Source organism: Benincasa hispida, chromosome 2, assembly GCF_009727055.1.
Source record: "Benincasa hispida cultivar B227 chromosome 2, ASM972705v1, whole genome shotgun sequence".
Classification (NCBI taxonomy): Eukaryota; Viridiplantae; Streptophyta; class Magnoliopsida; order Cucurbitales; family Cucurbitaceae; genus Benincasa; species Benincasa hispida.
Window position 1 is genome coordinate 46,563,511 of NC_052350.1, and position 17,626 is coordinate 46,581,136.

General features: G+C 33.9%; 1 protein-coding gene across 1 annotated transcript; it reads right to left on the reverse strand.

Moving 5' to 3' along the window:
• Positions 1-326: 326 nt before the first annotated feature.
• Positions 327-7,513, reverse strand: LOC120070567 (translation initiation factor eIF-2B subunit gamma). Its single transcript, XM_039022357.1, has 13 exons — positions 7,255-7,513; positions 7,016-7,111; positions 6,844-6,921; positions 3,911-3,991; positions 3,610-3,829; positions 3,477-3,535; positions 3,111-3,160; positions 2,914-3,001; positions 2,560-2,820; positions 2,360-2,452; positions 1,058-1,162; positions 782-898; positions 327-680 (listed from the first exon to the last, which is right to left on the reverse strand). The coding sequence occupies exons 1-13, from the start codon at positions 7,318-7,320 to the stop codon at positions 609-611; spliced, it is 1,386 nt and encodes a 461-aa protein (XP_038878285.1). The 5' UTR covers positions 7,321-7,513; the 3' UTR covers positions 327-608.
• Positions 7,514-17,626: the final 10,113 nt, after the last annotated feature.

Here is a 17,626-nt window from a genome sequence, read left to right on the forward strand (position 1 = left end):
TAACTTTAAAGATCAAATAGATACAAACTTTGAAGTATGTAAACTAAACTTGTAAATTTAACTTAAAATATAAAGAGTAATACTTGAGTAAATGCACCCAACTACATGCATCCTGTGACAAACATGAACTAGGATAAGTACAATTCAAGATGTACTATGTAGAAATAAAAATAAATAAGGAATAAAGTTATGTTAAAATTTTAAACCAAGTTTTATGAGACCAAAAGATGAATTTATGAATACCAAAGAATAAAAGCTGAGATTTTAGAAGTTAAAAGAAAAGATTGAAGGACAAATCAAACTAACACAATTCTAAAGATTAAAAATGAGAACTACAAACCTCTTTCTAAGTAAATGCGGTCTAATGTGAATAAAATATGAACTACAAATAGAATAAATCAAGAAGAATACAAGGAAATGATGCCAAAAAAGCCAACAGGAAAAAGAAAGATTGTGATTAAATGATTTCAATCACTGCTCCCTCAAGGGGATGATAACTCTCTCTACCTTCCAACAAAATTTTCATCTACCTCATTTATATTAATTCACACTCTTATTTTTCTTCAAAACAATGTCATTTTCTAGGCAAATGTTATCTCTTCCTAACTTCATTTTTCTTTTCTAGCCAAGGCTTCTCCTTTATACTCACAAGCAGCAGTCACCACAAAACCTGCTCCTACCTGGAAGGAAAATTGAAGTAATGTAAGGAGGTGAGAAGAGAGAGGAGGGGTCGATGTCGCCCCGAGGGAGGGAGTGCGTGTGAGTGATTATGGATAATTACTTGACAATCTCTTAAAACAGCACGCTCCTGAAGTTGTACGTTGCTGCAGATAACCGAACCTTGAATTGAACAACCATCACCAATGGTGACATGGTCCATGACGACTGAATTAGCAATCTGTATTGATGAGGGTCGTAAAACTTAAGTTAACAAGGTTCTTACATTACAACCTAAAACCAGATTATAAAATTTAGTTATATGGGATATAGACGATGAAAGGTATAGCAGAACAAACTCTTAATTTTATCCCAAATCAATAACTGATTCTGTGATTACCTTTACATTGGAACCTATCCGGCAATGGCGGCCAATTACTGACCGTTTCACGCTACATTTGTCACCCATCTGTGAACCTTCTCCCAACATACAATGGGGTCCCACCTGAAACTCTCCTACTTAGTACAAGGGAAAGACCAATATAACAAAACAACATTCTGAAGTACAGATATTTGATTAATTCAGGAATACCAAGGAAATTTTCTCTACAGATGTTTCTCTTGTTTTCTTTGTTTTTGTTTTTGTTTTTTTTTTTGGGGGGGGGAAGAAATCAATGAATAATGAAATATCGAAGAATATACAAAAGGTTGCGACTTTCAATAGCTTGTATGTTTTTACATCAACAAAAAGCATAGAACTTGTGGTTTGGCCCTCTCCTGAAAGATACTTGTGTTTCTCCCATCCCATAATTTCCACAAAACAGCTGATGAAATGTTACTATCCATAATTGCTTCTTGTTGGCTGTGAAGGGGTGATCAATGAGCAGCATAGGAAGCCAATTCTGTGTATTGTCAGGGGAAACCGTGGACCTATTCAAGGCTGAAAATAATTCCGATCAAATATACGAGGAGGTGGGGCATTTGAAGAATAAGTGATTGATCGATTCATTGCTATTTTGGCAAAGACAGCACAATGAAGGAGACAAAGAGATCCATGGTGTTGAGGCAAGTTTTAGACTTCCCACAGAAAGATTTTGACTCTTTTGGGGAGGAACACTTCCATATTGTCTTGTATAAGTCCTTGTCCAAAGCGGATCTGCTGGAGGTGAGATAGGTGTATAATGACTTTGTAGAGAAACGACCATTTGTGTCAAGCTTCCAATCCATGCCCGTGTATCACATCTTTCGACAAACCAATATCGGGACTGAGGTGAGTGAAAACAGCCCACTCGGTAATCTCCTCATCCTTGAAATGTCTTCTAAAATCTAAGTTCTCGAGGATTTTTGGAGGAACCCTAGAATTTTGAGAAGGGTTTAGAGGTCTTGAAAAGAAGTATGGTCTCTTGCTAAGTTTATTGTATCTTTTTGGACATCTCTATCTAAAAATTTTTTGTAATTATCAATTAGACTTTATTCTTTTGGATTGAAGCCCTTTCTTGTTTGGTTATTTTAAGTTTTGCGTGGGCTCATGTTCCTAAATGATGGTCATTTTTTGCTCTTTTATAGCTTACTTTCATATTCTCAATTATTCTTCAAAGAAAAAAATAAGGAAACTACATCGATAACCTTTTACTATACCATATATGCCACAAGTATCAACATTTGGAATTATATACTAGAGATGAAGGTATTTATAACTCACGGTGGTTTTTGATCCGAGTTGTGCAGAAGGTTGAATGATGTTATTTTGAGCAGAAAAAGAGTAACCTGAAAGATGACTTGCCTCTCCAATAACCTTACAATATTAAATCAAACTTCAGTCAAAGAAATACAATGAAGTCAAGAGAACCAATAGAACACAGTAAGAGCTCAAGAGAATTTTAATCGATACAATAAACTTACATCCCGATTTATGTCGCTGTATGACTGAATGGAAAATAAGCGAGCACAATAGTTGCTACTAGTGGGAATATAAACACAACATTTATGTGTTTTTCGAACAGGAATAGATCCATTAGCACCACTTGCATAAAGATCATGAAAACTTGTAGTAGACGAATTAGAAAGTATCTGTGACAGCAATACTTGGATCTTATGGGAACCAACTTTCTCAATCCCATTTTCTTCCGCTCGGGGTGTTCCATTCGATAAAACTTCTGACCTCTACATTTATTTAAGGAATTAATCCAGTTCAGTAAATTTAAATGCACTTGCTCTGTTGACAAAATAGAATATGTTATGGCATTACGAACTAACCAACTGCCTCCGCACAAGATAGGGCAACACATCTTGCCTTAGGCTTCGGAAAGTATCTTTTTGATCTAGAACCTCTTGCAAAGCAGATCTGGGAGAAAATACAAGGGAACATGAATGAGGATATAAGCTTCTTCTTTTCTTTTCTTTTATTTTTTTGGTAAAATGTTAGCACGCTAGGAAGATAATTAAATTGGGACCTTTTGAACGCATACATATATGCATCCATGAGATCAGATCGGATATCCATCTACATTAAAGAAGAGATAAAGTAAAATTAAACCCAGGAAAATTCCATTTAACATGAATAAGTCATATTCTTCCATTTAAAACTTGGATTCATAAAATGTAAGAATCAAATTCGAACCATAAAAAAGAAAAGCAATTCGACCACATGAAATAATTGATAGGTTCATACGGAAGCAAAGCAAGAAACCTCAAAGGGGTCTAATGTGGTTGTGGTAAGATAACTTTAATCAAGCACATTAGTAATCAATAGAAAGACAACTAGGTTTTAGAAGCACGAAATTTTTTACCAAACAAAACCATATGATAGTAACAATTACCTGACCAACTGCACGGAGTATGCTTTTCTGAATTTTATAGTCTTTCTCAATTTCAGCACCTGGAAGGAAATAAAAAATGACATAAAGGGGACGCGTTGAGTAAAATTCTACGGATGTTCTATAAAATGCTAACCGGTTGCTATGTATAGTAAAAATTGCTTGGTAGGATCAAGTCCAACAATGTTGTGGACTACTGCTTTCTTGGTCTTGTCTTTTCCACCAGCGGATCCAGACTCTGAAGATCCACTGACTGGAACAGAGCAGAGCATAGCAGTAACTACAGCATCATTCCGTCTATGTGTAGCTGCAACTGCACCAGGAGGAACATCAGAAACAAGATCACCACTCACAACCTGCAGAAAAGCATAGGACTCGTGACTGTAAATAAATATAGAATTACAGATCATATGCTGTTTAAAGTGCTCAAGACTAACCAATATATCATTTGCTGTTAAGTGGCGAGAGATGGCCCGAAGTGCACCAGCGGTTCCAACATCCTCAGGAACAGAAGTAACCTACAAATCACAAATTTAGAACTTTTAGCACTATTTTTCCTTGTAGTTGAAGGTAGTAATGGGAGTTGTATATGTTAGGAAATCATCATTCTGACAAAATTTTGTGAAACCAACACAGACAAGAAGGGTCATTAATGTATCACCAACCCATCTTCCTTTTTCTAATTCATATAACAATTTAATCAAATGGAAAAGGAAAAGGAAAAACGAAAGGTTGTGTAGAGCAGGAGCATCAATATTGAAAACATGAAATCATGCAGAGTCCATCAAAACATCAAATGATTTATTGACTAAGATAGCAACATAAACTTACTGCATGCTTCTAACACGCTTTGGCAACATACAAAATGAATGTGATTGACCTCATGGGACCACCACCTAACCCTATAACATTTGGTTGCCAAGAAAACTCTTAGGATTTTAACATCCTAGGCAGGAGTTCTCCATGTTTAAACTCATTCCCTCAAAGTCATTTTACATGTTCAACAACCCCAAGGACCACCAGGCAAATTTACAGTGGTTACTATACAAAATGAACATTAGTCGTATTATGATACATTTTCTACATAAACAACTTTTACGTTTAACTATAATTACAGAACTTTTTAGAAATTTTTAAAGATCTGACATGTCCAAAAGCAGTTCACAAGTTACTGGTTATCTTAAATACCAACAACTTTCTAGAAATTCTTAAATGTCTGACATGTCCAACAGCAGTTCACAAGTTACCAGTTATCTTAAATACATTAAAAGAAATGCCCTCGCATTGCATCATTTAACCGTGTTAAAATTTACACTTTCCCTACTCCAGACCACAAAGATTCTCTCATATTATTGCATAATGAAATGTTTCTTGATGGGGATAAAAATACATTTGTGTGTGTTTCATGTTTCATCAAAAGAGTGTACAAGAGACTGCAACACAAAACATACACAATTTCCAAAAGAGTGTGTTTCATGTTTCACGTTAGTCTTCGATTTTGAAGGTTTTTTGTAATTATTCTATTGATATAATATTGTATAGTTGGAGTCCCTTCTTGTAGAGGGAGTCCCCCTTTTCTGTGGGCTGAATTCTTGTTCGCCCATGTATTCTTTCATTTTTTCTCAAATGAAAGTTATTATAAAAGAAAAAAGAGTTGTTTTGAATATCAAAGGGTGAAAATTATAAAACAAGCTAGATAAAGAAGACCACCTAGAGGCTAGAAGATACAAGGAAATCAAATCAACCATATTCTCATTTTTTTTCTTTCCTTGGAAATTCTTATGACTTCAATAAAGCTTGATTACCCAACAAAAAGGCATAATAGTGTGAAGAACCGAGCATTCTTCTGGCTCCATTAGGGTGAAAGAAATAGTTGCCTTTTTAGGATGCTTACTCTTCTTTGATCTCTTAAATTCTGAATGGATAGAGTTTTATCTACGGCTTTATTTTGGTGTAAATCAAATCACCCTTTTCCTCATTATAGACTATTTTATTTAATCTCCAATTGGGAAGCTCTATTGTAATTCACCTTTAGGTGTTTGGAGTTTTTCTCCTCTCTGTCATCAATTAATGAAATTGTTTCTTATTGAAAAAAATGACATGAATGAACTGAGCTTTAGCCTTGTCTCTAAAACTACAATCTGAATCAATATAGATGATAGAAAAACTAATATGAGGAGAAGCCTAGTTGTAGTTGAGAGTTTGAAAGACCTACCACCATGATCTCTCAAACCTGTTGGGCCTTTATTGAGCAAAAGATACAAATATAAGGATTAATTACGGAAAAGGGTGACGGTTTGATCTGATCAATGGTGTTTAGGCTTCTAAGCAGCAAGAATAACAGTACACAAAGGACCACCCTTCCTTCTGTGTTTTCAAACACTAAACCCTGTAATGTTAGACCACTGTTATGAGGATGGCATAAAGGATTTGCAAGTAAAATCCCTCAAAAGGTCTCTAGTTCTAGAATTGAGTCTGCCAACAATAAACCTCCATGAGAATCTAAGCACACAACAAAGTTGACCAACCCTGAGTTTTCCACCTTTTCATTTTTCTTCTGAAGGTTAATCTTCCTCAGGTTTTCAAATCCATGGACAACAAACTAAATTCTTTTGTGTTTTCCACAACAATCCCCAGTATCAAGTTAACACAAATGGAGTTTCAAACCAGAGGCTAGGCATGCCTCAAAAGAAGTTCACCCATTAAATGCCCCTTCCCCTAGTAACATAGGATATCAAATTCTTAGAAAGTCTAACCGCAAAAGATTATTACCAGCAAGAAAGAAACTAATGACTTCAATTTCTTCACACCAATTTAAATATCAAAATTTCCATTTTCATAATATAAGACCATTTACTCAATAGTTGTCTGTTCAGCTACAATTTTATCTTTTTACATCAGAGAAAATTATTCAAAGATGAGATGAGTATTATGATGTAATGCGTAAACTAAATTTTAATAAACTCTCGATATTCTTTGCCAAGTCTACCATTTAATCTATAAATATTGACATTATCATCTTTTATTTGATCATTGAATCCTGGAAACTTATGTCCCAAAAGCTTAAGGGTTCTTGCACAGGGTTAGTCCATCAAAGGTGAGTCAGGACCTAAGATCAGGTCGAAAGGCATAGCTAAAGGATAACATGTGATATCATATACTACCCTAGTCCGGGGGGATGCAAAGGCTAAGTTAAAAGGATGGTTATTTCTCCTAGTTTTTTAAAAACAAGAGGGCACGCCCTAATTCTCCTCTACACTGGGAAAATGAGGGTAAAATGCAGCCTCATATTTCAATTTTCATCCAGCAATTCGATCAAACAAAACACTCAACCATCTGCATAGCCAAGTATTAAGAAACAACTCAGTACCTCTACACGTAGACGATCATCATAAGCCCCTGATATCCAACTCCCTATCCGAAGAGCCACATCTTCACCTTCAGCAACCTGTATACACATAAAAACATATAGGAATCAAAAACCCTATACCCCACAAAGGAAAATGCAAGAGTACATATTCGAGTAATAAAAGGAACCATACAACAATGATATCCTTAAGGTTACTGAGTTCTAAAAGCTCCAAGACGTACGAGAGGACCGGACGATTAGCCACCGGTAGTAGTGCTTTGGGAAGCTCCTATTAGTAAAAACCATTAGTCATATCGAGGAAACCCATAAGAAGAATAGCAAATTTCAAAGTGCAGATTGATCGATTCTTGAGAAAATTGAGATGAATGAAGGAGAATTGTTGATGTTGAATAAATGATTCGCAAGTAAAACCTTGGAAACAAGAGGGACGAGGTTCTTTGAAGTGCCGCCGGCTAACACCACCACCTGAAAATCCATGGAAGAAGATGGAGAGAGGTGAAGTGCTCTGTGGGAAGTTCTTCAGCTTCCTTCAAAATTGATTGCGCTCGAGAATGGGAATTCTTCTTCTTCTTCTTCAAGCTTTTTTTTTCTTTTTTTTTTTTTCTTCTGTTCTAATTTCGCAAAAATCACTCTCTAATGGAAATTTCGCAAGGTTTGTGTCTCATCGAATAGGCGAAAAAAGGAACGTAAATGATGATAATAATAATAATTTGATTTAAAATATCATTTTTATTTTAGATAAATTTTAAATTTAGTCGGTAAAAAATAATTCTTCTAAAAGGTAAAAGATTTGTTTTTAAGGAGATTTTCAAAGATGGAACAATTTTGATAATATGAACACTATGCCATTTAAACTATATTCTTATTGGCTCAGAACTATAATGCACATCTTTTTAAAAATTCTAATTTCTATCACTTTCTATTTTTAAAAATTCTAATTTCTATCACTTTCTATCAATGATATAAGTCTATCAATATTTTTTCTATTTCGGATAAATAATTTGATATTTTTTCTATTTGTAAAATTTTTTCTTCTTTTTTAATCAAATTTTGTTTAATAATAATAACAATTTCCATGCTAAATATGTTTTTAAAAATTAAAGCAAAAATATTAATAAATAATAAATAGTTTTTTAATTAAAAAAAATCAACAATAAACTACTAGTATAAACTAAGTTTAAGATTTATTGAAAGTTCAAGAACTAAACTAAAACATCCAAAAATACATAAATTAAAACTAAAGAACTCTCAAATTAGAGGGAACAAAATGGGGTATTTTAACTTCAATTTAGTCCATTATGAATGAGAATCAAACTTTCATTCTTTTAAGGAGAGTTCATGGAAGAATGAAAAAAAAAATCTTTTAAACTTGAGTTATAGTCTACTTTAGAATCGTTTATACCTTTTCTTGAAATCACTAGATCAAATCCTAAGGAACTATTTGGGGCTTTGAGTTAAGATAGGATGTTTGGAGTTCATATGTCTGTATTTGGGGTGCAGAGTTATTTGGTCTGAATTCGTAGGTTTGTGTTTGGGATGTAAAGTTTGGTTCATATGTCTGGGTATCTGATGCAATTTTTTTAACTTTAATAATATGCTTTTATGATTACTATTTTTATTTTGAAACTTTTTTATTCAATAATTCTACCTATATTTGTTTAAATAAAATATTGATTGCAATTTTTTTCTTTTAATTTTTAAAACTTTTCTTTCTTTCTTTCTTTTTTCTTTCTTTTTTAGACCATGAAAACAATTAACCCATTACATTTTGTAGAATTATGGTTAAATAAAATGAGAAACTAAAATGAAATCAAAACATTTGATTATAGTTAATTTTTCTCCATAAATTTCATTATCATCTTATTTTTTTTCTTATTCTTCCTATTGTTACTCCGAATTTTTTTAAATTAAATCTCCTCCATCATCGTAACCACCAATGAAATATCACCACATTTCTTCAATAATTTCACTTTCATTTCCTCTAAATTTGGAGAATCATCAAAGAACAAAACTCTATTTTTCACTAATTATTGCTGGAAAAATATTTCAGGAAAAAAGTTCATTTTATGATTTTTTTTTTATTTTTTTATATGTTACATATTTTTCAACTACATACATACTTTCGTCTATTCTTAACACTTATTTGATATGCGAATTCATTACGTATAGATATTACACCTAATGTAGACAAATTAATATTTTTTTATATATATAATTAACAACCCTACAACATACTTTAACAGTTGTCAGTTTTATGGTGGTCAGAAGTGGTTGTCGAAATTGATTATCGAAGATGATTTTTGCTGGAGTTTGTAGTCGGAGCCTAAAGTTGGTCGCATAAAGGTGTATTGGAGTTGTTTGACGAAGTTTGTCATTTGAGATGGTTTTCAAATTCCAAAGTTGGTTAGGCGAAAGTGGTCGTTGAAGTTCATCATCGAATATGATTTTCGCTGAAGATTGTAGTCAGAGCCTAAAGCTAGTTGCATGAAGGTGGTATTAGAGTTGGTTGTCAGAGTCTGTCGTCAAAGCCTCGAGTTGGTCTTCGAAGTTGCTCGCTCAAAGGTGATTTTCATCAGAGTTTGTAGTCAGAGGTGGTTTTCGGAGCCTACGAAGATGGTTGTCGGAGTTGGTCATCAGAGTTTGTTTTCGGAGTCAATTGGTCATCGAAATTGGTAGCGCAAAAGTGGTCGTCGGAGTTAGGTCACCGGAGGTGGTTGTCGGAGGCCATAATTGGTTGTCGGAGCTCAGAGTTGGCCATCAAAGCTGTTATTGAAGGTGGTTGTTGGAGCTCAGAGTTGGTCGTCGAAGCTGTCATCGGAGGTGGTTGTCGGAGCCCGGAGTTGGTCACCGGAGTTGTCATTGCCGGAGCCCAGGGTTGTTGTCAGAGTTTTTATCGGAGATGATTGTCGGGACCCAGAGTTAGTTCTCGAAGTGTGACAGTGGTCGATGGGTGGAGCCACTGAAAATATGTAAATAATGGAGAGTTGAGGTGAGTTTGTAAAATATACCAACTCAACTCCACCAACATTTAAAGTTGATGGGCTAAACAATGAGTTGGTATATTATACCAACTCAATTCAACTCATATTGGTGAGCCAAACACACCCGTCTCATTTCTTGCATTAAAAAAAGGAAAAATCAACTTAGCTAGTCGTCGTGCTTGGCCTTATAAAATTATTACAATATTAAAAAATGCATAAACTATAATGTTTTTTATGATTAAATACTCAAACTATAGAGTTGTTCCAACTTAATTTAGTTTTTTAACCCTATAAATTTTTAAAAGTATAATATTTATTGTCAACCTAAACATAGCTCAATCGATATATAATTCGACCCATAGGTTAGAAATTAAAAAACTCATCCATATTAACACATGAAACTTATAGGGGCGTTTGGGGCAAAGAATTGGTTACTATAGTCTAGGTTATTGTAGTTAGGTCATAATAGTTTGTGTTCTGGGTATAGATTATTTTAATTTGGATTATAATAGTATGTGTTTGAAGTGTAACCTACTTTAGTTTGAGAATGAAATAGTAAACACTATAGTAAATAACAAAAAAATTATGAATGTAAAAATGTAAAAACTGTAGCAATTGAAAATTTTAAAATAGTATTGACCAGCTAATTGGAGAATACAAAATAGTATTTACTATAGCAAGAGGTGGTTATTATAGTCTTAGGATAATTTTTGCCCTAAACATACCCAAATATTTTCCATTTAAAGAGTTTGTTTTTGAAATCTGAATATTGTCTTGGTTTAGAAATAATAAATTGACGAAAAAATTGAAATTCAGAATTTGGTTTTCAAAATGATGTTGAGTCGTATCTTAATTCAAGAAAATAATAGATTGATGTAAAAAATTGGAATTAAGAATTTAGTTCTCAAGTCAATGATGAACAATACATTGATGCAAAAAATTGTAATTAATTATAATATGTTGTGAGCTTGAGGAACGCAACTAGAATACGGATACCAAAAAAATATAATACTAAAATAAATATAATATCATATATAAATAAAGAAAAGAAAAGAAAAATATGAAATTAGAAAATTCTCCAAAATTTTCCACTTTCTTCATCTTTCTTTGAGATTTCACTAATGTATGTGTGTTTTTCAAGCTCCACCAAATGCCTAGGCAAAGTAGCAAGTAGGAGGTGGTTTATTTGGATACTAAAGAGTGAGTATTTACAAGACACAAGGCAACATACATGAGGTATAGAGAGAGTGACATTTGACACTAAGAATGCGTGTCTATTTTACACATAATTTGTGATATTTATAATACTCCCCTTTAGATACCCATTATATATATATGAAATATTCATCGTTAAAACCTTACTAGAAAAAAATTCATTGGGGAAGAAATCCCAAGGAAGGAAAATTATTACATATTTCATATAAAATAATACTCTTAAAAATAATACAATATATTTACTCCCCTCGTGGGAATATCACTTGAGATCTCTAAGTCGCCACATTCCAATGTTGTGCACTAATTTCTCAATGGTTGTGGTTGGTAATGATTTTATAAATAATTCTGCCAGGTTATCCTTCGAACAAATTTGTAGTACAATGATGTCGCTATTTTCTTCAAGATCATGAGTGTAGAAAAGCTTTGGTAAAATATGTTTTGTTCTATCTCCTTTAATATATTCTCTTTTGATTTGGAATATGCATGTTGTGTTGTCTTCGTATAATATCGATGGAAAATTTTTACTAGAAGATAAACCACATGTTCCACAAGTGTGCTTAGTGTGCTTGGTCATTGATCTTAGTCATACACATTCTCGAATAGCCTCGTAAATTGCAAGAATTTCAACATGATTTAAGGAAGTAAACGTTATAGTCTGTTTCACTGACCACCACGATATAGCAATTCCTCCAGATGTGAATAAATAACCTGTTTAAGATCTAGCTTTGTGTAGATCAGATAAGTATCTAGAATCTGCATAACCAGATAGATCAAAATTTGATTTATTTGAATAAAACAAACCCATGTTGATCGTTTATTAGAGATAACAGAGTATATGCTTAATTTCATTCAAATGTCTTTTTGTTAGAGAATAACTATATCTTGCTAATAAATTTACTGAAAATGTAATATTTGGTCTCGTATTATTAGCAAGATACATAAGTGCACCAACTGCACTAAGATATGGTACTTCAAGACTAAGAAGTTCTTCATTACCATCTCGAGGTCAATATATATCTTTCTTCACATCTAGTGAACGAACTTCCATTAGAATGTTAAATGGATGTGCTTTGTCCATATAAAATATTTTCAAAACTTTTTTTGTATAGGTTGACTGATGAACAAATATCTCATCTGTTAAATGCTCGATTTGTAGGCCAAGGCAAAATTTTATTTTTCTGAGATCTTTCATCTTAAATTATTTCTTAAGATATTCGATTGCATTTAAAAGCTCATCGAGAGTTTCAATTATATTTAAGTCGTCAACATATACGGTTATAATAGTAAATCCTAATTGTGATTTCTTTACAAAAATACACGAAGATATTGGATTGTTCTAATATCCTTCTTTCAACAAATATCTACTTAGGCAATTATACCACATTTGTCCTGATTGTTTCAATCCATATAGCGATCTTTGTAACTTTATTGAATACAACTTTGGAGAATTTGATTTATAAGTTTTAGATACCTTAAATCCTTTTGGGATTCTCGTATAAATATCATTATCAAGATATTCATATAACTATGTTGTGACTACATCCACGATGCATATCTAGACTTTCATACACAGTCAGACCTATTAAATATCTTAGTGTAATTACTGTTGAAATTTTAAGTCCTAAAACTCGTGGTTTGTACATATTAGAACTTATTCTGAGAATTCAATAAAGTTGTTATTTAATATATATTTTTTTAGAAACCCAATAAACCTAAGTCCCTTGACTGTTATATGAGTACTTGAACTTTATGTAGAGACATACAAGTGGATCAGGTTCGAGTAAATAGTCAAAATGATCTATAGTATATGAATAAGGTTGGGTACCTTATTATGGTAACACTATTGGATGTGGCCTACTCTATAGTTGTTACAAAGTGTTGTAAAGTGTTACATACGAAGTGATCCTAATTCGTGCATGTGAGACATGAGGAATGGGGGTGTCCTGTGCAAATGAGTTTTATGCAAGATCGGACCACGAAACTTGTCACTTTTACTTTATAACGTTGTTTACTGTTTAAGACTGACGATTTCAAAGCGATAACCTAGGTAACTTAACCTTAATTCTGAGCTAACTATGAACTCCTGTTTGTTCGGGATTATCCTTTGATCTGCAAACAGTGAGAGTAGACCAATTGCCTCTGCTCATTAAGCTTACCATTTTGGGGATAAGACCGAATGAATAGCTGGGAACATAGGGTGTCAGAGGGAATTCACTCCTAACCGATTAGGGTTAGTAGAGGAGTTGTTCCCTTTAAGTGTTGATTCTGGGTCTTGAACAAGAGGTCTCACCCTCTCATTGGCCTGAAAGGGATTCGATTTTTTGATTGGATCACAAATCAATTGTTCATTAGGGGATCAGTGGAACTTAAGGAACAAGAGGTAATTTCGAGGGTAAAACAGAGATTCGACCCGGTCGTTATTACGAGCAACCTGTGAAGGGTTAACTTACTAATCATGGTTATATCGAGTAGACATAATATATCTACAATGAGGGGAGTTCAGTTATGGGCTTTAGTGGAATCACCCATTAGTTAACGAATAGGGGTTAGATCGGTCTAATGAGTTTAGCGGAATAATCTCGGATCATTGGAGCCCATGATCTGTAGGTCCGCGAGGTCCCCTTACTAACTCATAAATGGGTATGCTTTAGGGTAGCTTGAGAAATTAATTTGAAACGTTCAAATTAAACAGAACAAGAGAATAAATATTTAAATATGATTTAAATATATAAAGATGATAATTGTGCAAAAATTAATTTAATATTTGATATTAAATTAATTAATTTTTTAAATTGATTTATGAAATTAATTTAAGAAAATCAAATTTTAAATTAAAATGATTTAAAAGTCATTTTGTATTTTAAAAAAGAAATGGAAAAATCGTTTTTGCATGACACGTAATAGAAAAAGAGTATTTTCCATCATCATCATATTTTATGTTCACATACAAACCATGATCTTCTCTACCTTGATTCTCCAAGCATGAGTTGCAACCCATGCACTCCATCTCTTTGCATGTTCATCTTGATATATAAAGAAGTTTGGAGTTGTTGGAGAAGAAAGAGGAATACAGAATTTTGAGAGAAAAATCATGGTGAAGAAGAAGTTATCTTCTTCAATTTGCTGCTGTGAGCTTCCCTTGTTTCTCCACATCAACAAGTTGTTCTTGAGTCCCACAACTCTGTCTAAAGCTCCAAGAGCATAGTAGGGAAGACTTTGAGGTCGTTCACGTTGACATCAAGTGAAGACAGCAGCTGAATAAACGATTTTCTTGAAGAGTTCTTCAAAGGTATGTTTTGAAAACCCATTTTTATAAACAACATGATTTAGTTTTTGCCAAAATTAATGAATTAGAATGCTTATGGATCCTTGATACTTTTGTTGCGTGTTGTTGAACTTTAACAATTGGTATCAGAGCATCTTTTAAACTTCAATTCGGTCTAATTTTGGTAAGGTGGGTGTTTTTTCATGAGATATATGAAACTGTTATACTATTATGGTTCTCTCTATTTTGGTATTTTAATTCTCTTTAATTTCTTAATTAGATTTGTAATTGGCTGATGAGCATTTATATGTTAGCAAGAGTCTGTAATTTATTTGGAGTCATTAGAGTTGAAATTAAGATGTAATTGAAGAAACAAGCAAATGAGGTCGAGCTGCTATTCCAGAGTTTTCAGCTTCTACTTCAATCTGTTGCTGAGGTCCAGTTGCTAAAATATCGTTTAGCTCCAGACGCTACACGATGAGAAGAAAATTTATACGATCGTTTAGTAATATGCGCTAGTCGTTGTGATGTTGAACGCTAAACAATCGTCTACCTATGGAAGCTAAGCGATGCGTTTATTTGATATACGATAGCATTACGCGATCGTTTAGTTTCAGTCGTGGGAACTAGATGATTCGTTGATTTTGCTAAACGATGGCGCTATACGATCATTTAGCAACGATGCGATGAAATACTACGTGATAGCACTGAGCATTCTTTTGGTCGTGGAGCTAAGCGATCGTGTAGATAAATGTTATACGATGCGATGATGTTCTATACGATGGAGCTATGCGATCGTTTAGCTGCGGCGGATAATGAACGATGACTTGAATGCACTGAACGATGGTGTTATGCGATTGCTGAGAGCGAGATCGTTTAGTACATGCAATAGAGCTAAATGATTACATTGCGATGAAACTAAACGATCGTCTAGTCCTATGCGATAGAGCTAAACGATCGACTAGCTTCCAGCAAACACTATGCGATCGTGTACTTCCTGTCAACCGAAGGTGACAATGCTAGACGATTATCTCCAGGCGCTACACGATCGGCCTTAGCAACATATTGAGGTTGGACCGAGAGCAACTGGTTCGACCGATTTACTCAAGGTCAATCCAATTCAACCTCAAATGGTTGTGGTTGGTCTGGTTCAGGCTTTGTTGGTCCAGTTCAAACTCGTATAGCCTGGTTCAAGTTGTTTTGGGTTCGATTTGGAGCGGTTCAAGTGATTCAAAGACGATTATGAAGCTGTTTGTAATAGTTAGCTATCTGTTTGCTTGTTTATGCCAAAACAAAAACTATAACAGTTAGTATTTAATTGTTTATGTATATGATAATTAATTAAACTCATGTATATGCATACAGTATGGCATGTAGATTTAAAACCCCATCGTAGGAAGCATGTTATATGCATTGACAGTAATTGTTATGATATACAGTATGCATGTTATATTAGATACCTTCGTTGTTTGTCGTGGATGTTTAGCATGTCTAAATTTTGTAAGTTGTTATAAAATTGGTTAGATGTTTAAAATCCATAACAAAGAACACCTGCATGCTCACTTAGGTTAACCGCTTGTTTTAATAGTTAAAATAGGTCGTTAAACTTGTAAAAATATGGTTATAAACTCAAGCGGTATATAATCATATCGAAGGCTGGGGGTATTTAAGTTGACGGTCTACAGAACACCTCCTATCTGGGGATTATAGTCGAATAATTGAGCGTTAGTAATTGGTTTTATAAGCATTCGTGAGCAATGTAAGTTAATAAAATGGTTTATCACCTAGACATTGTAGGTTAAATCCAATTATAAGAGTTATATTTGGATAAACTACTTAGACTTAGGTTATATGAAATTAGCTGTCTAAACTAAGTATAAATATACCCAAACATTTAGAACACTTCAGTGGGAGAATAAAAGTTATTAGCTCTCATGTCCTCAAGAGTTCACACCGTGAGATCCATGTTTGGCTTCTTGTCGATTTTACCTCGTCTGCTCCATACGGAAAGTGTTTGCATGAGTCAATAACAAGGTGAATGGAGAAAGTCGTTCATAGTAAGTGGGTGAAGGAAATGTGTCAACATTGTCCTACGGTCTCCTCCATTAGTCTGAACCGTGAGATTCTTATGTTGCGCTGTGAGGCTCCTCACGTCCACCTTCCTCTATTCATTGTAATCTACGTTGTCGTTGTGTGTAAGACATGCACTCACTTTGTTTTGTCGTACTTCTATGGGTGTCATCGGAGGATTGCTTCCTTTCTTTGGTGCATGTTTGTTTGGGGCTATGTAATTTCACTGTTTTGTGGGTTCCATTGAAGAAAAAAATCTCTTCGGTAAATTAGGTTTGCTTCTCTTTCTGTCCGGATTTTTGTTTTTTTTTTTTATGAGTTAATGGCTGACAAGAAACCTTAATCATGTCTTAAAGATGATTTCTATAGTGCCAAAAGTAAGCTGAACCACAAGTTGAATGGATTAAACTACTATCATGGAGGCATTAAGATGGATGATTATTATCCACTAAAGTGTCACCAGCTGATGCTACTTAAAAAGATTTTTAGTGGAGGGATAATTCAAGAATGCTCATAAATAAATTCATATAAACCATGAAATCATTGTGAGATTCAGTCAAGAATACTAGACAAATTGGGTTTTTTTTTTTTTTTTTATTCTTGGAAAGAGCCACATTATTAGAGTGTCTGACTGTTTGTAAGACTTATATCCAAATTCTGATCAAGAGAGAATCCCATACAAGTTACTTGTGAAAAAAAAAAAAAAATACAATGTGTTGAATCTCAATACCTTTGATGCCAATTAGCATGATCCAAAAGTTTCTAATGGCTCAAATGCGGAAAAGTGTTTTATCATGAGTTTCTCTAGTTGGTCTTGCACCCTAAATATGAGATGCCAAAGATCAGTTGTTGTCAAGCTCAAACATCTCATCATTAAGTAGTCTATACTTGAATACTTCGTCAGAGAAGCTAATACAAGCAGTTATGTCATCTTGATCTAGTAATCTTGAAATGGAATCGCCAATGAGTAGTAATGAAGGAAATGGTGTCAACATTGTCCTACGTTCTCTCCATTATCTGAACGTGAGATTCTTATGTTGCGCCTTTGTCATTTTCATGCCAGCACTAGCTAGTTTCTAACCGCGGCGATCCCTACGGGAGGTTGTAACATAGGGATTCAGAACAACCTAGGCTTCGTAAATGAATAGGGTCCTTATAGTTCCGTCTTGTGTGTATTGTCTTCTATTTCAAAGGCAATATCATATCATTCTATATAGATCTGAAAATTGGCGGTCTACGACTTTACTAAGAT

Excerpts from the sequence above, each read along its gene's own strand:
- LOC120070567 (XM_039022357.1), bottom strand. The coding sequence starts at position 7,320 with ATGGATTTTCAGGTGGTGGTGTTAGCCGGCGGCACTTCAAAGAACCTC. Across the intron at positions 6,922-7,015 it reads ACCTTAAGGATATCATTGTT|GTTGCTGAAGGTGAAGATGT; the intron begins GTATGGTTCCTT and ends ATGTGTATACAG. Across the intron at positions 2,453-2,559 it reads ACAGCGACATAAATCGGGAT|GTTATTGGAGAGGCAAGTCA; the intron begins GTAAGTTTATTG and ends TAATATTGTAAG.